General features: G+C 40.3%; 1 protein-coding gene across 1 annotated transcript in view; it reads right to left on the minus strand.

Annotated features, from left to right (window-relative positions):
- EXOC6B (exocyst complex component 6B) overlaps positions 1-23,688 on the minus strand; it is a 1,306,513-nt gene that overhangs the window by 505,558 nt on the left and 777,267 nt on the right. The window contains 1 exon segment of the mRNA XM_029594539.1: positions 136-277. Coding sequence (XP_029450399.1) covers positions 136-277 — 142 coding nt within the window.

Here is a 23,688-nt window from a genome sequence, read left to right on the forward strand (position 1 = left end):
TGGGGTCAAAGTAACCTTAATTGCACAGACCTCACTAGCTTGAAGGGAAGAGGAAAAAGTGAAGGTGTAATGGCGGTGAGTTGGGGGTCAGGGTGGGGAAGTGCAATAGAAGACCACAATGGTTTGGCGCCTTACGTTCACACTCCTTCACATCCAGGTTGAACTGCTGTAAGGCCCCCAGTGTAATCTGCTTGATTTCTGCTTCCAGTAGCAACTGCATCAGTGATGTAGACAAGTGTTTGCAGGCAGACATACAAGCAGTCTGAGCCACCTTCCCCTAAAACAAAGAAAATAAAATGAGACAACATGAAAACTTGCACACTCAACTGAAATGTCACCTACTGTGCACAAAGTCATTCGTGCAAAACATTCACTCCAGGCTTATTTTTTGCTGCTAAATCTCCAGCAGCAACTAGCTCCATCATATATAACTGATGAGAGCTCTGCTGTAGAGACGTTGCACCGATTTTCAAAGGAAAGGATAAAGTGCACTTTTGCTTTGACACTTGCCTCAGGTACAAAGTACTCAGGAACATTTGCAACCGCTTTTGCGACAGGTATTTTTTTTAAGTGAAAATTATTGAAAGTACATTTGAAAATATTTCACATTCCTACATTGTACCAGAAAGTAAACTCCATGAGGTCGATATTTAGAGTGATTTACTCGATAACGTTTGAATTATCTGGATAAATGCAGACTTTTTAACATTGTTGGCACATATCCAAATACATTTATCCGGATATGTGAGAGGTATTTCAGGGGCATTCCAGAGCAAAGTTGAGATAGCAAACAGCAAAGTTGAAATGTGTTCCCTGGTAACTAATTTTAACAGGCTATATTCAAATAATATGTTTAAATTGCTATTTTCCTTCTCAGGGGAAGGGGGCAGAAGCGGCTTATACTGCTTTAAGAATTTAACAATTTTGCTGTTAGTTTGATTTGATATTTTATATACTTTGTTTTATGTTTGTACTTTTTTTTTCATTTTGCATTCACTGTGGGCCAGATTTTAGTACCTAGGCGCGGGCGTAGATTTGTGTGCGCAACCTGGCGCACACAAATCTACGCCCGATTTTATAACATGCAGCGCAGCCGCGCGCATGTTATAAAATCTGGGGTCAGCGCTCGCAAGGGGGGTGCACACTTGTGTACCTTGCGCGTGCCGAGCCCTAGGGGAGCCCCAATGGCTTTTCCTGTTCCCTCCATTCGGAGCGACCTCGGAGAGAACTTTCCTTCCGCCCCATCCCCACCTTCCCGTACCTAACCCGCCCCCCAGCCCTACCTAAACCCCCCCATACCTTTATTTAGCAAGTTGCACCTGCCTGCCGGCACGCAATCCCTCGGCCTAACAGCCCTAGGGAGGACTCTGGCCACGCCCACGCCCCGGGACATACGTGCGTCGCCAGGCCTATGCAAAATAGGCTCAGCGTGCATAACCCTCCTGCGCAGTGGATTTACGATCGTAGGGCTTTTAAAATCTGCCCCTATCTTTGCATTTTGCAGTCTGTTTTATTACTACCCTAAGCAACTTGCTGAGCAGTCTGGATGGACCATTTGGGATTTTATGTGCCATCATTAATTATATCACTAAAATGTTTTTTAAAATGTTTTATATTGCTAGTATTATTCTGCTATTGTCTTAGAGAGATTGCACCACTGTGTATTTTTTTTCATTTACATTGTTTATTATCACTTGTATAATGTTTGTACCACACTCAGGACATATTTAGGTTCATATTCACAGCTGTGCGGCTTGGCTAACTAGCCACATAAACTGAGGCAATGGAGGGTGAAGTGACTTGCCCAAGGTTACAAGGAGCGGCAGTGGAATTTGAACTGTGGCTTCTCTATCCTAAAGTGAGCTGCATAAACGTATCTGGCTAACTGGTGCTGTATATTCAGCGGTGCATCCGGCCTGCTGAATATACCCAGCTATCTTAAAATTAGCCAGATAAGTTTATCCGGCTAACTTTAGGACAGAGAAGCCACAGTTCAAATCCCACTGCTGATCCTTGTGAATTTGGGTAAGTCACTTTGCCCTTCATTGCCTTAGGTACAAACTTGGGAGTGAATTTTCATAGGACTTGCACGCATAAAAGTAGCATATATAGTAGCAATTTTCAAAAACCCATTTGCATGCATAAAACCTTTTGAAAATTCATCCCTATAGAGTGAATTTTCAAAGGAGTTAGGCACATAAAAGTAGCAATGTCCAAAAACCCAGTTTTGTGTGTGTAAATCCTTTTGAACATTACCTCCTTGGATTGTAAACCTTCTGGGGATAGGGAAATACCTGTAGATCCTGAATGTAATCTGTTTTGAAGTGGCTGCAAACCAGAATATAAAGAAATGGGTATTTTCCAGCACTGTCAGAACAGGGGCTGCGATATGGTACCATGTGCCTTCATGCACAATTATCCTGGGAATTCTTCCCCGTTTCACATCCCCTCACAATTTACTTTAGTCACTGCAGTGACAATCATCGGCCATGGGACAAAGCACTAGGGTTCCCTCAGGATTCCTGTAATTATAAATCCTAAATCCAGCCACAAGGTGATGACTATGGCTCCCTCCCCTGGGGACTGTGAACGCCGGCTTCACCGCATCCCTAGCCGGCCAAGGGAGTGGAAGATTTGAGCCAGGAATCAAAATCAAGTCCACTCACTACATGGCACTCAGCTGAAGGAAATTTCTGTTTAACAAACTGTACAGAGAAATCATTAGCCACATATTACCTTCCATGTCCTTTATATCTCTGCTTAATATTTTAAAACCCTAACTAAGACTCTGTGGCATTATATAAGACGTCCTAATAGGCTGAAAAGGTGAAATATGTCCATGGTTTAAACCACCTTAACTATTTTATTTTTCAAACTCAGTTTTAAAAGGTTTTACCAAAAGCAGCTCAGTATGTTGGATATTGGAGGACTTTTTTTTTTAAAGTCACTTTACCAGTTATGCTGTTGAACATTGCAAGGACAATACATTAAAGAGAACCTGTGGAGATGTCCCCTGGTGGCCTCTTTCTGGAAATCGGTAGTATCGTATATTTTTTAGATTACTGATATAAAGGTACCATTGCAGGCAGATGTGGTGGTGAGTGGCTTCGGGAAAGAACTTTATTAGGCTCTGGATCCGGAAAGTTTTGTAATTGGGGAAGAAAACTCTTGTACAACACTGGGTGGGAGGAACTCACCCGACCTTAACGCATTGGAGAAATGGAATACATACTGTGTGCGTCAATGAAAAATATGTTGATATGGTCGACAGGGGCTCCTATCTGGGATGCTTATTTACAATCACTGCCACACCAGGAGCAAGGAGCCGAATACTGGATAACTATCGATTTATTTCAATGAAGAACTTATACCCCGGTTCTGATGTGGGCTAGGCTGGAAAAAGAGGTACGGCTGGGTGGGTGAGTGAGGGAAGGGGATGTTCTGGCATTGTATTGTTATCTCCTTATGTGCGGGCGCTGGACAGTGCAAACCAGTGAACCTGATCTTATTCAATCAATGATCTATTTCAGTTGTATATTGCACGTCTTTTTGAAAACAAAAACATTTGAACGTAGAAGAGAAAACATTTGAATAGTTGTTTTGTCTATTTCATTGTATGCCCTGTTCACATAAATACAATACTCACCTCAAAAATCATTTTTATAAAAATAAGGAGGAAATATGGGAATCATTAGTCATAGCAGAGCCAAGGCCCACTGCAGTTTATCATTAAGCTGTACAGTTTTTGGCAGGTGCAGTATTAAAGTTCAAATCAAGCCAATTTCTCCATTTCCATACAGAAATGTAAGCATAAAACTCTGATTCACTATTTATTTTATTTTTTAAACCTGCAGCACGGGACACTATATTTACTCACAACCTACTTTGATGTCAATACAATACCTCAGACAGTGTAGGCAGAGCTGGAGAAAATGCAGTCAGCATACCTATGCCAATGACTTCTTCAATACAATACTTGTAGCTTGAGAAAGTGTTACATTTGGCAATTTAAATGGAATAAGAAATTTAATTTTAAACAAAACGAAATGATGGGGGCTGACCTTATGGCCTAGTGGTTAAGGGCTCCTTGTTGCCAACCAGGAAGCCTGGGTTAGATTTACAGCTCAGGTTCTTCTCTTTGGACTAGAAATCAACTTAAAGCAGCACTCATGGGCATATGGAAATAGTGAGAAACATGGAAGTATTTATGTGTGTGTGGAGAGAAGGGGAAAGTATAAATGCTCTTACAGCAACACCTAGTGTCTAAGCCAATGAGCTCCACTGGAAATGATCTGCATCTCAAGACCGACCATAGCAATAGAAAGACAGGAGAAATAAAAGGCAATACTGAATATCGCCCAAAACCTGGAATTGCCTTTTTTTTTTTTGTTTAACCCTTGCATACAAGCAATTACCTCCAGCAGTTTGTGATTCCAGACCCTGTTCCCAAGCTGCTGACATCATCATTGGCAATGTTGCCATATAGAAAGGGCCATCCTGGAGGTGGGTCCATGACAAAGGGATGTGCCCCTTTGTACGCTTCTGATCTTCATCTTTACCTCTTGCAGTCTCATTATTAGACTTAGCTGATAAAACCCCTTCAAAACCATGAAGGTTTCTGCTGGTTCAGCTCCTAAGCCCAACTAGATAACTTCCAGAAACTTAAGCTACCATTCCTACCCAGCTAACTCAAAATGTTACACTTTCTCTGTGATAGCCAGCACTTCACTCATTAACTTCAGCACAGCCTTGCCAAGCAATCACCAGCAAAAATTTAACTGGGTGGCAGCCACCAAGGGTGAAACACAGAAGTGGAAATTTAAATTGGTCTCCTTCCCATCCAAAGCCATACAGGATCATCCCACATACTGCTCAGTTCCCTTCGCTGACTTATTTATCACCACTGGCAAGATGTGTTTCACTGTAAAACGTGGGTGGAATATTCTCCTGCTGCACTTCCAGTCTCAACAGTAATGGGAAATATGGGTCCGGGTAGATGTGCCCACAATTATTATTCTACACACCGGAAAATAAGAGCCTAGAGATTTCTCCCTCTATCCACAGGTCGGTGCCTAAAATATGGATAACCAAAACACTGCTCCAAATACCCCCTCTAAACTGATTGTCCTGAACTTAAGATCCATTCATAATAAACTACATATATCACATGGCCAAATTATTGATGAGTCCACAAACATTCAATGCTAGAAGGAAACTTGAGCTCAAGATACAGACACCCCTGGTTCCATAACATCTGTCTCCAAGACAATTCTGACGGAGTATTAAGAGCAGAGGCTGTCCCTGCTGGTGAATAGAGAGGATCTGGGAGAATTGCTATGCAGAAAAATGTTTGTGACTTAAAAGCTTGGGAGTGAAGAGAGATTGTGGAGTAAATTGATTTCTGTGTGCAACTGACTTTAGAAGTTAAAAATTAGGTTATTCCTAAGTCTTTTTTCTCATTCTCCCTTCTCAACTCCTACCCATCTCAAGAACATTCTTAAATTCATAGACAGTTATCCAAATAAACAGATAAGATGGCAATTTTTTCCAACAAGAATTAATTTGGGATTTAGATAAAACAAGAGTAACTTTGCTCTTATACAGATTAACCGCCATTTTATCTCCTGCACATTCATTGTGGACATCCTGAAAACCTGACTGGCTGGGGGTCCCTCCAGGACAGGTTTGGGAACCTCTGCTCTAGAACTAATCCTCACTGTGACATAGGAGCTGGTGCAACAGGTAACAGGGATGGGTTGCTTGGCAACAGTTATCACAAAAATCAAATTTAACACAATCGCTGGACATGAAGGAAAACCACTGCAGAGCTTTTAACTTTCAAAAGGAAGACTACGAAAACATGATGAGAACAAAATGAATGGCATAGTTGAAAAAGTTAAAAGTTTGCATAAAGCATCATACAACTGTAAGCATGGTTAAATGGTGAGGTGAAAGACTATTAAAGCCAAAAGGCCATCTTTCAATAACTGGAGGATATATCCAAATGAAGAAATAGGAAAGAGCATAAGCTCTGGCCAGATATAGCTAAAGTATTAATATGGCAAGCCAAAAAAGAAAAAGAAGTTTGCCAGAGGCAAAAACTAAAAATAAACCCTTTTTCAAGTGTATTCGAAGCAAGAAGCCTGTGAGGGAGTCAGGTGGACCACTAAATGATCAAAAGGTAAAAGGGGTGCTCAGGGAAAGCAAGGCCATAGCAGAAAAACAACATTAATTCTTTGCTACAGTTTGATTCAGGAGGTTGTTGGAGAGATACATTTACCAGAAACACTGTGGATGATGATTCAGGGGAACTGAATCAAATCACAGTGAACCTGGAAGAAGTAATAGAGCAAATTGGCAAATTAAAGAGTAACAAATTACTGGAACCAGATAGTATATATATCCCAGAGTTCTTAAAGCACTAAACAATGAAACTCCAGACTTATTATAAGTAGTCTTTAACTTCTCATTCAAATCAGCCACAGTACCTGAGGATTGGAGAGTAGCCAATGAGACATCCATGAGACACTCATTTTTAAAAAGAGGAAATACAGACCAGTGCTTAATGTTGGTGCCAGGCAAACGGAAGATGCTATTCGGGAGAACAAAATTGCTGGCCATCCTGGATAGAAATAGATTAATGGGGCAGCTCAACATGGATATATAGCAAAGGAAAGTCTTGTCTTATAAATATGCATGATTTTTTTGAAGGGTAAAAAAAATCTGTGGATAAGCATGAGAAGCATGATAAAGTGTATCTGAATTTTCAGAAGGTATGTGACAAAATCCCTCACAACAGATTCATCAGGAAATTTAAAAAACGACAGGGGTCAGATGGCACCTTATAGACTTAAATATGCATCTGACGAAGTGGACATTGTCCTCGAAAGCTCATGCTTCAATAAAATGGTTAGTCACCAGACTAACACTGCTATTTCTCTGAAGATTTTTTCGTCAGGAAATTTAAAAGTCATGGGATAGAAAGCAATGTCCTATTGTGGACTGATAATGGCTAAAGGATAGGAAATGGAGTTGGACTGGTCATTTCTCTCAGTGGAGAAATAGTGGAATGCCCCAGGAATCTGTACTAGGACCAGTGTTTTTTTACATATTTATAAATGATCTGTAAAAGGGAACAATAAGAAGATCAGATTTGCAGATGACACAAAATTATTCAAAATTGTCAGATCATGAGCAGATAGTGAGGAATTGCAAGAGGCTGGCGGATTAAGCATCTAAATGGCAGGTGGAAAAGTGCATAGCGATGCATATAGGGAAGAATAAGCCAAAGCATAGGTACATATTGCAGGTTGCATGATCACTCAGCAAAAGGATCTCAGAATCTTTGTGGACAATACTTAGAGATTCTCGTTGCAGTGCATGGTAAGAAAACAAATAAAATGTTAGGAATTAAAAGGAAAGAAATTGAAAGCAAAACAGAGGGATTCATAATGGTTCTATTATCTTAAAGAATAAACAACAGATTCAGATTTACCCATTCTAGTGCTCTCATGAATTTGTAGATCTCCATCATATCCCCCCCTTCAGCCATCTTTTCTCCATCCTCTATCATTCTGGCACCCTTCTCTGTACCTTCTCCAGTGCATCTATATCTTTTTTGAGATGTGGCAATCAGAACTGAAGACAGTACTCATAAAGAGAGATTTTAAAAGCAGTGTCCTTGCCAAAAGCGGGAGATATGCGCAAAAGTTGGGCTGGTGTGCAGCGAGCGGATTTTATAAGCTGACCTTGGATGTGCGTATCTCCCACAAGTGAAAAGTTCCTACACAGGGTGGGGCGTGGGCATGTTGGGGCCTGGCTATAAAATGTGCACGTAAATACTTGCGCACACAGGCGCAGGCCAGGGTCCTCTGCTGCATAAATGCACTTCTGCTATGGAGGATGTGTATAATAAAATACAAAAATTAGGCCAGGCAGCAGGATTTTAAGGGTCGGGGCTACAGGAGGGAAGGGTGGCTATTGAATTATGGGGATAGGAACGCAGGCCAAGAGTACAAGTGGATGGGGTCAGAAAGGTATCACACATGTGGGTCATTTGTTGACTCCTGCGGGAGCCTTGATGCCCTTTTCGACCCTGCAACAAACCTATGGTATCGCTCCGACCCAACTCTTTGGTTATCTCCAGCTTCGTCATTACATCACGACGTTGCGACTAGAGAGTCATAGTCCGGCCCAATTCCATAAACTGGAAGATTTTTTCTATTTAGAGTCTCTCTCTCTCCCAGTACTATAAAACCCTTCATAAGGAGAGATCTCTCAGTCACTATGAGACCTCGGTTGAGCGCTGGGGTAAGGATGGTGTCTTTACCATCACTGTTGAAATGATGTCTGCTTGTATGGGGAACTTACAGAAAACCACTGACAACATGTATTTTCGTGAAATGCAATATAAGTTTTTGCGCAGGGCTTATGTCTCCCAACAGGTTGCATGGCGAGCTCGTCTTCTACCAGATTCCACGTGTTCCCGATGTCATTTGGCAGTCGGCACTTTGTCCCATGCTTTTTGGGCTTGCCCGCTTATCCAGTTGTTTTGGAGGAAAGTTGTTAATTATATGCAGCGTTTATTGAAGGTGAACTTTGAGTTTACTCCACAGTTGATATTATTTGAATGTATTCCTCAAGTGCACGTTCGCAAAGCCGGATGGCGTAAATTACTTAAAAAAGCATGGTTGGTAGGGAAGAAGGTGATCTTAATGAACTGGATGGAACCTGCGGCACCCTCTTATTGGACATGGCGCAACCATTTTCATCGCATGATGCACATGGAATGTCTTACGTCTAAGCTCTTGCCTGGTTGTCGTCGATCCTTCTTGGACATCTGGGACGTTTACATCCAGGACTTATCTCCTCAAGCGCGGAGTTCGATATTAAATGATTAATGTGCGAGGGGCTCCTTCCTCTATATAGCCCATGGGACTTTTGACTGTTTACATTACACTGGGATTCCCTAACACTTACGATTTCTATAACCCTGGTATTGAGACCCAGGGGAAAACAAAAAAGGGGGGGGGGGGGGGGAAGATAGGGGAGGGTAGGGTTGTCGCAGGACCAGAAAGCCAAACGTTTAATCGGCGGTGGGAGGCTGCATAAGGGCGCTGCATCTCCCCCGTCTTCTTAGTCTTAGTGTTGATTCTTGAGGTGTCCCGTTGGATACCGTTGGATTTCGGGGTTCCATATAAAAATTCTATTTTGAGTGTTCTCTCATGTTTCCTGATCGATGGTGCTTGTTAATTGTCTGATGTACTTGTGATCTGTTGTCCATTTTGCCTTTCTGATGTTTATCCAGAACACTTAATAAAAATTGTATTTAAAAAAAAAAAAAATTATGGGGATTTGCAAGTCCTATCCCTAAACTGGGCAAAATGAGAACAAACTGGGAAAACTACACCTATGGCGTCAGCACGAGTCCCTTGTAAAATTTCCGCGACCTATGCAGTAGACACGGGATTTACGCGCACATGCAAGCATCCATTGATAATTTTGTGCACATGAACGCTCGTCCAGGCTATTTTATAACAATCATGCATATGTGTGTGCATGTTATAAAATGGCCGCATCCTTTGGCGCGAGCTGGCATATGCGCGCATACATATGCGCCCGAGCGGCTGTTTAAAAGTTACCTTCAAAGTGTGGTCTCACCTTGGAGCGATACAGAGGCATTATGACATTCTCCGTTTTATTCACCGTTCCCTACTTAATAATTCCTAATATTCTGTTAGCTTCTCTGACTGTGGCAGCACAATGATTTCAATGTATTGTTCACTGACACCTAGATCTTTTTCCTGGGTGGTATCTTCTAACATGAAATCTAATCATGTAACTACAGCATGGTTAGTTTTCCCTATATGCATCACCTTGCACTTGTTCACATTAAATTTCATCTGCCATTTGGACACCCAATCTTCTAGTCTGTAAGGTCCTCCTGCAATTTATCACTATCCACCTATGATTTAACTATTATGAATAATTTTGTGTCATCTGCAAATTTGATCACCTCACTCGTTGTTCCCCTTTCCAGATCATTTATAAATATATTAAAAAACACCAGTCCAAGTATAGATCCCTGAGGTACTCCACTATTTACCTCTCTCCATTGAGAAAACTATTTAATTCTACTCTCCGTTTCCTGTTTTTTTAACCAGTTTGCAATCCACAAAAGTACATTGCCTCCTATGCCATGACTTTTTTATTTTCTTAGAAGCTGCTCATGGGGGACTTTGTCAAACGCCTTCTGAAAATCCAAATACACCACATCTGCTGGCTCACCTTTATCCACATGTTTATTAACCCCTTCAAAAAGTAGCAGATTTGTGAGGCAAGACTTCTCCTCCTGGGTAAATCCATACTGGCTGTGTCCCGTTAAACCATGTATAGTTATATGTTTTGTGATTTTGTTCTTTAGAATAGTTTCCACGATGTTTCCTGACACTGAAATCAGGCTTCCAGTATATAGTTTCCCGGATTACGCCCTGGAGCCCCCTTTTAAATATTGGGATTAAATTGGCCACCTTCCAGTCTTCAGGTACAATCGATAATTTTTTTTATTTTTTTTTTTATTTATGCTTTTCATATTACATAATATGAAATATCAATATCTCATACATTGTTCAATGCTTAGCAATTATTATAGATTCCAACACTAGAATAACAATCTCTATTTAATTTAACTCAAATATTCCTCAATAGTTGGAAAAAAAAACTTATATTTATCAATTATTATTTCTGATAACAAAATAAATCAGAGCACTTTTTGGCTTCACAGAAGAAATCTGAAAACAGAAACTAACATTTTTAGAAAACCAGCAACCATACAATTAATACACTTTCATCCCCTGTGTATCAAGGCTCAACTGGTGACGAGGTTACTGGAACACGAGATTCAACAAACTGATTTAAGTGTTCCACCTGGGTAAAAACAAAAGATTCTGTTCCTCTTTTTAATACACAGCAGCATGGATATTTTAAGGTAAAGGAAAACCCTAATGACAGCACTTTTTGTCTCAATTCAAGAAATTTTTTCCTTTTTTGACGTGTAATCACTGATAAGTAAGGGAATATTTTTACATTTTGTCCCAAGTATGATATTGGGAATTTCTGAAAGTAAGTTTTCATTAGTATGCTAATATCAGTTGTAGTTACTAAAGAAACAATTAATGTTTCTCTCTCCAAAACTTGAACCTCTGAATTTTCCAAAAAGCTGGTTAGGTTAGCTGGAACTGAAACTGCTAATCCAGAAGTTCTCTTTCTTATAAAGAAACACGAATTTATCGATATCATATTACTTTCAGTAAAACCCAGAACTTCAGTTAAGAATCTTTTAAAAGAAACATATGGGATTTCTCCAGCTATTCTAGGAAAGTTCATTACTCTTAAATTTAATTGTCTAGCATTATTTTCAATAACTTCCAGTCTCCTGGATGACAAAGCCTGGTCTTTAATTAATGCTACATTAACAGCTTGTATAGATCTAATATTCCCTTCCATTGAATCCATTCTAGTGTCAATCTCATTAACTTGTTGCTGTACTTCTACAAACTGCTGTGTTAACCTTGAGGATACTGTATCTATCTTACTCTCCAATCTGTTGACAGTCTCGTTCAATCCACTGACCAAGTCCCATATTGATGCCAAGGTAACCATTTCAGGTTTAGGTGTTTTAGGCCTTATTCCACAAGATGTTCCGAATGAGAGAGATCTTGATGACTCTTAGCAGACACTTCTGCTATTTTGTCTAAACTCTCAAATGCCAAATCCGCTACACCAGTAGCTCCCTCTAATGCTAACGGTCGACCAACCACTGCGGTAGGTTCCGCTGCTGCTACTCCATTGGCGAGAGGTTGGATAGGTGGAGGGCGCACAACAGGGCTAAGGGAAACCTCCTCCTGGGGAGCCTCCTGTTCTTCTACCAGAAGGCTACCAACGGATTCACTGGAGCCCTTCAAATCTAATTGTTGCATAAATCTGTCTATTTCCAATTGCAATAGGGGAGGTAAGGGCTCAGAGGGAAACGCCCTTACCTTCCCTTTACGTTTAGCCGGCATTATAACCAAGTAACAAAGCAATAATTGAAAATAGAGATTTACCGGTGCTGTCCAAGTCCAAAAGGCTCAGCTGTTGAGGACGGAACTTTTCCTCCTGCTCGGCCTGCTCCGGACTAAGCCGGACCAAGCCGTGCGCACCCCTTGGGTGCGCACGGCTTTGGTGACGTGCCGGCGGCGGTGGGGCGCCGCTACCGTGCCGATTTTCAATGCGCTCCGGCTCCTCCCCTCACGTTCACGTGGGCCTCTCAGCTGTGTTCCGGGCTGAATCAGGGGACTGCAGGTACCGGTCTCTCATCTGTGTCAGCTCTACCGCGCCGATTTTCAATGCGCTCCGGCTCCTCCCCTCACGTTCACATGGGCCTCTCAGCTGTGTTCCGGGCTGAATCAGGGGACTGCAGGTACCGGTCTCTCGTCTGTGTCAGCTCTACCGCGCCGATTTTCAATGCGCTCCGGCTCCTCCCCTCACGTTCACGTGGGCCTCTCAGCTGTGTTCCGGGCTGAATCAGGGGACTGCAGGTACCGATCTCTCGTCTGTGTCAGCTCTACCGCGCCGATTTTCAATGCACTCTGGCTCCTCCCCTCATGTTCATGTGGGCCTCTCAGCTGTGTTCCGGGCTGAATCAGGGGACTGCAGGTACCGGTCTCTCCACAATCGATAATTTTAATGATAGGTTACAAATTAGAAGTAATTAATTGGAAATTTCATTTATGAGAGCAATGCAACAATGTGTATGTTTGTTTCAGTTATTTATATTGATTTTATATTTTTAGACTTCAATTTTTCTTTATCTACTTGCTTTTACTGATTTAGTTCTGTTTTTATGTTAATTATCTATACCATTATTGGGTTTTTTTTATAATTGTGTATTTTTCCTGTAAACCACCTAGTAATGTTGATAGGCAGTATACTAATAAATAAGAACGCCAAATTACTTATTATTCATATGCTGATGATATTTAACTATTGGCTCTCCTTGGCCCTGATCCAGATAAAATGATCATAAAGTTAAATGAATGCCTAGCAAAGATTTTCTTTTGGATACATCAAAACAATGAGAAGTTAAACCCACAAAAAATTAAAAAAAAAAGAAATATTATGTGTACCATGTTAAACGCTAAGGGATCTTAACACCCGTTACCTCCAAGCACTTCCAGCATAGTGGCCTACACCATGCTGTATCCAAGGGCTGTGTATAGCACTTCCTGAATCCTTGAGCTTCTCTTATAGGTCCCTGCAGTCGGGACTTCCTGGGGTGCTGGCTGATGATATCACATCCTGGCTAGGTATATAAAGAAGTCCACTGCAAACAGCCAGCGCCTCAGCAACAGGTCCTTTGGTGCTACGTTGGTATTGAACCAGCCTTGCCTTTTTGTGTTCCTGCTTTGTCCAGCCAAGTTCCTGCTTTGTACAGTTTTGCTTAGCCTTGCTTCTGCACTGTCCTTTACCTGTACTACTTCGCTTTGCCTCGCCTTTCTGTTAGTCTTCCTCGGACTGTTCTTTTGTTGCTGACCCTGACAGTCTTATGACCTTGCTTGATCTCTGCCCGCCCTGACCCTTGCCTGTTATCCATGCTGTCTGTTCTCTGCTAGCCCTGACTTCCACCCTCCTTGATCCTATCTGACTCCCTGTCCCTTGTACCCCACCAGAGAAGTCCTGCCAGCCGCCAGAACCTGCAGGCTCAACACAAGAGGGAGGGGTCTGGCCAGATGGAAGAACTTGCCTTGTGGCATGTCAGCTGCCACCTTCTAGAGCCTAGTCTCTTAGAGAGGGACATGTTACATTGAATTCTTGCCCTAAAATTTTTCTGCTACTAATATCAACTGTTTTATTTCCCTCATTCCCTACACCTCTAACTACCCACCCCTGAGATTATTTTTCTTAGCCTTCCTTCAACTCCTAATTATCTTCAATTACATCATCTCCAATTAGAATATTTTTTCTTTGTAAGTGTTTCTTGGCCAAATATTGGTTCATTTAATTTAAAAAATAATTCAACAAATTGTAGATTAGTCATAATACATTAGCATGACGACTTTTATTCAGTGCAGTAACTGTGGTTCTGTAGTCCTAAGGTAAACTATTTGGAAGTTAAAGTCTTGTCTGATTTGTCTTCAGTTGTCTGCAATAAAAAAAAAAAAAAAAAGAGTTGACTCATCTGAAAGAGAAAATGTCCCCATAATGCAGCATCCAGAATATCTGCCCCAACTCCCACAGAAGGATCATAAGCCCAGAAACAAATGGATTATAGTGCAATCTGGAAGAATTAGACCAATGGACCAGAGGCAACCACTCTCCCCAAATGTGCGGCATTCAAAATCTCTGCTTCCACTTCCACAAAGTATTCAGAAACCCAGGAAAAAAATGTATTATAGCGGGCTCTAGAAAAGTAAGAGCAGTGACAGACACACACCATTCTTCCAAATGATACGCATGCAAAACACCTTTTCTGTATTGGAAAATGAAGATGCTCCAGAAATGGAAACTGAAGTGACATATGAAAGGAATGACAACCAAAACACATGGAAACCCCTAAATACTTTCAAACATAACAAGAAGCCCCTTCAACTGAGAGGCAATATAAGCAGTGTCCCTAAAGAAACCACAAAATACCACCAAACAGCACAACAGGAAACGCCTTCTGCTGGGATACTATCATCAGAGTCACCAACTTGTGGACTCATTTTGAGGGAGATACAACAGTTAAATGCCTGCCAGGATTGTCAGCTGGTAGAAATGCAAATCAGATTGTCAATGCCATTAAAGAAGAAAGCAAGGACTATAAAATTGATTTTATCATCCATCTAGGGACCAAAGCATTGCTAGAAACAGCATCCAAGCAGTACAGAGAGATTTCCAGACTCTGGAGAAGCAGCTTGAGCACATGGAAAAGAATATTGCCTTTTCAGAAGTGTTACCTGTAGACAGAAAGGGAAGGAAAAGGGTAAGCCACATAGACAACCTCAACAGATGGCTCAAAATTTGGCATAAAGAAAATGGATTTGGATATATTGGGGACTGGGGCCATGTATGGAATAATAAAGCACTGTACAGTAAAGATGGCCTACATCTGTCTGTGGCAAGGAAAAGGATCCTCAGAACATATGCCATTAGGTATTTAAACTACAGGATGGGGTTGACAGAAGGAAGTCAATTAAATGGGAATGTTATCCTCATCACATCCAACTCATGCAGGAAGTGGGTGGAGAAAAGAACAAAATTAATCTACTTCCAAGCAAAAAGAAAGAAACACTACCCAGGAAGAGCAACAAACTAAGGCCAAGATTCATCATTCCCTGCGGAATGATAAACACAGCAGTAAAGGGGGTCAGGGGGGGAAGAAGAGAGTGGTCGGGTGATAGCCTGCAGCCGGCCGCACACTATCGTGGGCATTGCACCACCGTAAAAGGTGCAATAAGGCCCTAATGCACGCGATAATGGCCTTCGCAGGTTGGAAAATAACCCCCTAAGGGAGAAAAGCTGGATAACTATGTGCATAAATGCTCGTGGTCAGAGCAACAAAGTTCCAGATTTGTAGACCCTAATAATGGAAACAGGCTTGGATATTGTTGCAATTACAAAGACGTGGTTCAGTGAGCCTCATGAATGGTTTATGGCCTTCCTGGCTATAACCTACTGAGGAAGGATGGAAAAGACAGAAAAGGGAGAGGAATAGCTTTTTATGTCTAAAACAATTTCCTAGGAACAGAAATGCAGGGAGTGTGGGGAACGGAAGAAGTGCTGTGGGTTGTCTTGGAAAAAGATAATGACACTTCAATTTACAGTAGTGTGGTCTACAGGCCTCTGAACCAGACTGAAGAACTGAACAGAGATCTGACTGAAGACATCCAAATTCTGAGAAAGAAGGGTGGAGCATTGATTGTTGGGGATTTTAATCTACCGGATGTGACCTGGAATGTCCCTGCTGCAGAATCTATAAGTATTAGAGAGAATGTGGATGCCCTTCAAAGTGTTCTGTTTAGACAAATAGTGATGGAACCCACAAGGGGAGAAGCAATAGTAGATCTGGTGCTCACAAATGGAGACAGAATCAATAATCTCCAGGTAGGTGTCCACCTGAGCACCAGTGACCATCAGATGGTATGGTTTGAAAAACCAGCCAAGATAGAGAGAAGTTACACGAAGATCAAAGTTCTAGATTTCAAAAACACAAACTTTGTTGAAATGGGGAAGTACCTTGAGGAGGAATTAGAAGTTTGGGTAAAATGGGTGAAGTAGAACAGTGGACCAAATTAAAAGGAGCTATAATAAAGGCAACAAATTTTTATGTAAGAAAAGTGAAGAAAAATAAGAGGAAAAGAAAAGCGTTATGGCTCTCTAATGTGGCTGCAACAATAAAACAAAAAGATTAGCATTTAAAAGAACAAAGGAACTCAAAAAGAGAAACACAGGGGAGAATATCTGTCGAAGCTGAAAGAGATGAGGAAAGAAATCAGGATGGTGAAAGCTCGAGTGGAAGAAAGGATAGCCAAAAAAGTAAAGAGATATGACAAGACATTTTTCAGATATATCAGAAAAAGAAGGAGGACTAGAGTTGGTAAACTCCAGGAGGGATGACTCGGAACCCACAGCAAGAGATAAAGGCCACAAAACACCTCACCCCACAATGAGTCTTACTCTTTGTATGCATTCCAAGGCACTGTGGATATAACTATTCCTTAATGTGATCTAACCCCTTAGTTATCTCCATTGATTAATAACCAGAGCTGATTGTTCAGAGTTAGAGGTAAAATTCAGTTGCTGTTTATATCTCACTGCTTCACTTCATGCAGTTGGCTCACTTCTACTCTCATGCAGGCACTTTCTGGCATCAATAGGTACAAAGGGTCAGGAACTGGACTACATTAATAATCTTCAAGTGTTTCATACAAACAGAGGTCAATGTGTAAACAGTCAAACCCAGTGCTATGAGGCACATTACATCATCCTACCTATATTTTTTCAGCTATTAGTATTATCCTTTAATGTATCTTAATGTATCCTTTTAAATAGACTAAAGGAAATAGGGTTAAGTAACACAACCATCAAATGGTTTAGATCATATCTAACCAACAGATATTTCCAAGTTCAAATCAAAGACGTAATGTCAGAGAAAATACTCCTACAAACAGGGGTTCCACAAGGGTCAGCTCTATCCGCTACCCTTTTTAACATATACCTATTACCATTGTGCCACCTACTAGCCGGCCTAGGCATTACTCACTATATATACGCTGACGATATTCAGTTAATACTACCTATAGATGAAACTCTGGAAAATACACTCAACTTAGCCAATATGTACCTTGATATCATTAAACAACTACTAAACCAAATGGAGCTAGTAATCAATATTGAAAAAACAGAGTTCCTACACTTAGAACGCAAAAAGAATGAAATCAGTCAAAATACAATCACACTCAAAAACAACCAAAAAATAGAACTAGCAGAGAAAGTACGGAACCTAGGCGTTATAATCGACTCAGAACTAAGCCTAAAACAACATATATCATTAAAAGTGAAAGAAGGATATACCAAACTCATGATTCTCAGAAGACTCAAACCACTGCTAACAACTAAAAACTTTCGTACAGTACTACAAGCACTGATCTTTGCGAGCACCGACTACTGCAATGCCTTACTACTAGGTCTACCATACACATCACTCAGACCACTACAAATCCTACAAAACACCGCAGCAAGAATTCTGACCGGAAAAAGTAAAAAAGACCACATCACAGAAACCCTAGCTGAGTTACACTGGCTACCAGTCGAACAAAGAATCCATTACAAAACACTTTGCACCATACATAAATTAATACACAACGAAAATGCAGACTGGCTTAACACGGCCCTCAGAGTTCACGTACCAAACAGAAATCTAAGATCAGCTAACAAAGCACTCCTTACAGTTCCATCAATAAAAACAGCTAGACTCACACAAGTAAGAGAGAGAGCTCTGTCCCTAGCAAGACCCATACTGTGGAACACCATGCCTTTAGAGTTAAGGTTACAAAGTGACAATAAATCCTTTCGAAAACACTTAAAAACCTGGCTATTTAAGCAAGCGTATCAAAAAGAGTGGGGGAGTAGAGAAACCGGCGAAGTGCGTGGTAGGAACAAATGAAAATGAATATCAAACACACACCAACACAATCAATATGTGTGTAGCTGTATTTTATTCTATATTACTTTATTTTATCATCATTCACGTTAAGATAAAGTGACACTTATAAAGTTAGTATTACTTTTATTTCTGAAAAAAAAAAATAAAAAACTCCAAACAATATTGTATCACATTCCAATTATTTTATTATAAAAAACTATGTACCGAACGAGTTGGCACTTGTGTAAATTAATGTCTCAACATCCCTATCTTGATGTGCCCACTGTAAACCGTTGTGACGGAAGCTACTTAACGACGGTATAGAAAAGTCTTAAATAAATAAATAAATAAATAAATATCTTCTAAAAACATCCATATAGCAATTTTTATCTGCACTACATTTCTTCAAAATATCTACCCCACTAAGTTCAAAATTGCAAAGGGGTGGGGGGGGGGTGTTTTGTTTTTTTCTTTTTTATGCCAAACACAGTTTACACTTTTAAAAGCCCTCTTTTCCGATAGCTTAAAAAAGCTTACAATTCTAAACAACTTAACATTTTTAATATTAGTAAAGGAAAGGCTGAGCATATTATATCAAACAGTAAGAAACTGTCAAAACTCTGAAGAACATTAAGGAATACACACGTATAAGTTAGCAATGTCTGCGCATAAATTTATGAAAAGTACACACGTACAGGCACTGCACTCAGATTATTCACCTGTTTAGAGGTGTGTGTGCAAATAATTACCACCTCAAACTGCCATGTGCACGTGATTGCCCTCAGTTTATGCACGCAGGCAGGTGTTTTACATCTTTGTGAATATCCTCTATGTAGTACATGCTCAAAAGCCGCCAAGAACGGTTTCCAGTTCAAGAAGCCCAATTTGTTTGCCAGAGGAAGTGACCAGGCTTATAAGTTAAGTGCTGAAGGCACAGTCATCTTTTTAGGGCCCACACCCACTAAAATGGATGTGTATCAAAAGCAAAAACAGTAGCAAGTCATGGCAAACAGGATTAATGAATTATTCCACAACCACAGGACCTGTAGAAAAAGTGAAGAGACCTCTGCAAGAAGGTGACGGCCAAACAGGCTGCCATTAGAAGGATCCTTCTCCTCAGTTAACTATCTGGCCGCCAGTGCAAGGAGCTGTCCATGCTGGATGAAGCCACTGTCTCTGGGGTGAGCCAGAATGAGACCTCCTGCTCTTAAGTCACATAAAGTAAGTCTTTTTCTGCATTCCTGCCTTCTTTGTATCCTATGTATCCATGTGTACTTTCCCTGATTCTAGTAAGACAATCCCTGACTACAGACATTGAAGGTTTGCCTGTTTTAGCCTACAGCAAAGCTCGTGGAGAGGGACATTAAAGTCCAGCCCTGGTTCTCTCACACCATCCTGACATATTATACTATCTGCTACAGGGATCTATATGGGCTGAATCAGGGACTTCAAAGTCTAGAATGCATTAGGATGCAAGATGAAAAACAGAACTGGTTAAAAAGTCTCCCTTCTGCAACTGGTTACCTTGGCAGCTTGTCTTTGCCTCCTGACAGTCAGACAAGAGGCAGGCCCTCATGGAGCCCAAAACATCTGGCTCTCCCCTCCCCCCCCCCCCAAAAAAAAAGAGTTAACCATTTACTGCAGTTTGGCTGTGCTTGCAGCATGATGCATTACAGTTTAAGTAGCTCCTAGCCTGCTATGCATAGTTTCCTGAAGGTTGAAAAGGCTAGGGACTATGAACCGATCCTCTGTGAGGAAAGCAGTAGTTCCCAATCCATCTGCTGGCACAAGTATAGAATGGTTTCCTTTTAGAACCTAAACCTGTTTATCACTTGCTCCTCTAATAAGTCCATCATCTCTATATGGTACCTCCTCCTCTTTTGTTTCTCCCTCCACTGATGCAAACTCTATGGAATCTGATCATCTGCAGCAATCATAGTAGCAATATTACCCACCACCAGTACATACACAGCCACCACCCAAACGGCAGGCACACAAATTCTCAAGCAGTAGACACACACAGACTCACAAATGAAAAGCAAACTGATCCACAGAGAAGGCATATAGCTGACAAACACAGAATAAATTCAGGGAAGAGCAGGCAAACAGATAATTACAAACACTAACAACAATTCCACAACAAATTACTCACCACAATCTCTAGTACTACTCACCAATTCAACCACTAGGTCCCAAAAGATAAGTGAGGTTTAAATTCCATGGGTTAAAATATGCGCTCATGTTTGATGACATTTATATTTATAAATAAATATAAATGTATAAAAACATACAATCCCACCAACTTCAATCAAATGCAGATTCCAATACTATAGCCATAACATCATGACAATCAAATGTATAAAATAAAATATAGTGCAATCAGCATATTTAAAATTACAAGGATATAGGCCCAGGAATGGAAGTTCACATTCTGGAGATGAATGAATGGCTGCATAGATGGAGTTGACAAAAATTGTTTCGGCTTCCTGGACCATGGGATGATGTTTCAAGGGCTTCTGTGCAAAGATGGGATCCACTGATGAAGAAAGGATGCAGAATGTTCCAACACAGATTAGCAAGCCTACTGAGTAGGGCTTTAAATTAGGATCATCAAAGATGGGCGAACAAAATCATAAGGTAAGTAAAACAATTGTATACAATGAGAAAAAAGGGGAACATCTGGAAAGCTATGTACACTAATGCTCATAGTATAGGAAATAAAGTTGCAGATTTAGAGGCAGGCATGGAAGATGCTGACTTGGATGAAATGGCTATCATGGAGATGAGGTAAATGGAAAACCATGACTGAGATAAAGTTATACTGGATTACAATCTATTCAAGGAGGACAGGGAAGGAGGAATGGCACTATATATAAAAAATAAAATTAAAGCAACAGAATGGCAAGGTTTAGGAGGTAAGGAGGCGGCACTGTGTGTTAATCTGCAAAGAGGGGATGGAATATCTATTTATATTGATGTAATAAACAGATCTCCATTACAGACAAGAATTCGACAGATTTAATGGAGGATATTCTCAAAATTGCTATGAAAGGGGAAGTGCTAATGCTACAAGATTTCAGTCTGTTGCATGTTGATTGGGATGTCCAGGCTGCAGGGTTTTCTAGAATAAAAGGAGCTCCTGGATTCTCTGCAGGGAGAGGTACTGTCAACGGGTAACAAAACCACCTGGGAGGGGGCAATACTAGATTTTGTGCTTACCAATGTGGACCGTATCTCTGATGTTGTAATGGATGATCATCTGGGATCTAGTGATCACTGAATGGTGTGGTTCAGTATTAAAGTGCATGGCGAGGGACCTAGACTTCAGAAAAACTAACTTTGCTAAAATGGGGGAGCATCTCAACAAGTTGTTAGTTGGATGGGAAAATCTTTGGATATAACTAATTTATTGGGAATGACTTTGGATACAGAGATAATTCAAAGAAAACCCTTATTGATCTCATTTGCTTTTCTTTCGGATCGTAATCATATTATGAGACTTTTCTTCAGAAATAGACAGACAGTCTTTTATGGTCGTCCAATTTGGATTTACCCTGATGTCATTAAAGTGATTCAAACATGCCATAAAGATTTTCTTAGGATGCGTCCTGATGTTCTTCAACTTTGAGCCAGCTTTATGCTTAAATATCCATGCAAGTGCTGGGTGAGGCATTTAAATATTAATTATATATTTCAGGAGCCCGAGCAACTTAGAGCTTTCTTAGTGGCACATACCCAAGAAGCTTCCATTACAGGCTCGGTATAAGTTATTAGAAAATGGTTGTAACACTACTCAACATACATATTTTTTCTTTATATATTACTTCAAATTAAGCACCCTTATTTCCGCCTCCTAAAAATTCTTATAATTTAGATATTAAAATTTATATTGGTTTTGGATTATTGTTATATTCCATTTACTTTGTTATTTTTTCTTGTAAAACATCAGATTTATTGTACAAGAGATATATTCTTGGGAAATTTCAAAATTTGAAAATAAAGAATTAAAAAAAAAAATTAGTTGGGCAGATTAGATAGGCCATACGGAGTTTTTCTGCTGTCATGTTTCCATGTGTCTAAACAATCAGGATTCGCTGTACAATTATTCTTAATTTCTACCCAAATGCTTGTTGAAATATCTACATACTCTGCTTATACCATATATAAATGTGCATATGCTTGCCAACCCCAGAACACCCTTTTATGCATTTATATATATGTGTGCCATCATTAGTACGTGCATATTATTGTCCTTTCAAAAATGTACGTGACATTTATAAGCTACTTAGGTGCAAACTACCCAACTCCACATAAATTTTCAAGAACTTACCCCTAAATAAAAACATCTTGTACCCTTGTTGTCCCATGTAATGCTTCTGAAAGACAGACTTCTAAAAATATTCTTCACCCTCTACCAATTACAAATTTTGCAACCATTTTATTTTTTAAATGTAACTCTTTGAGCGCTTCCCTTCCATTACCCTGAGTTTCTAGAAATAGTCATATTAAGACAATTTCACAAATTATTTCATGTAGAATGGAACCTGACTGGTGCATTCAGTATATGTAAAGTGATTATGCAGAATAAATGAACCAATTAGATCTAGTAAGTGTGAAGCAATTTGTGACTCTTGAACAAACATTGAACACAACTGTTAGGGAAATTACAGGGACCAGCTTAAAGAATTTTAAAAAATGAACAAACAAAATAATCTGAAGCACAACCCATTACTACTCATGCATATTTTCTAAATATTTCCTTTTTATTTGTTTATATTTACATGTATTACTGACAGCAACCTACCAATTCTCTTCATGATATACAGCTCTTTTATACTTTCTGACATATGCCATGTAAGAAAGAATTTTGTAAAAGGGGTCCGTGTCTGTCCATTCAACTGTTTATTTCCAAAGAAGGGATGGAAAGTCACCATATTTGTCCCATTGGAAGAAAATCGGACTGAGTTAAGTTTGGAAACCAAAAGTATCAGATTAGTGTTTTTAGAGAACAAATTCCCTCAAATCCCCATTAGTTTAGTAAGGGAAGCAGTTGGAGGCTGCAGAATGTAGACAGACAAGAGGAAAAAAAACAAACCTAAAACAGCTACAGTGAAGAGATGATACTTTTCAAGTCACCTGTTCCTATAAGTCCTGACCAACATTCTACCATCCTCTCTTCTATAATCCCCATTTCACAAATCCCTTACCCACCTCCCACATATACAAAAATCCTCCCCCACACACATTTCACCAGACCCTCCTATGCCCCATAACCCCCCCACACCCTGTATACACATTCCCATACAAAACCACCAATACCCAGCCCCTTACACATCCATAAATCCACTCCCTCTCCCCAAGACACATACACACATCCAGACATATCTGAGATTTATCACCGTTCGTGTGTGTGTGTGTGTGCGTATGCCTGTGTATATAGTCCGCTTCTCCTTGAATTCAGTTTTGCTCTGGACCAAACTCCTCCTTTTTGAAGGCTGTGCAGCCTTCCTTCCACTAGGGGT

Source organism: Rhinatrema bivittatum, chromosome 1 (assembly GCF_901001135.1).
Source record: "Rhinatrema bivittatum chromosome 1, aRhiBiv1.1, whole genome shotgun sequence".
Lineage (NCBI taxonomy): Eukaryota > Metazoa > Chordata > Amphibia > Gymnophiona > Rhinatrematidae > Rhinatrema > Rhinatrema bivittatum.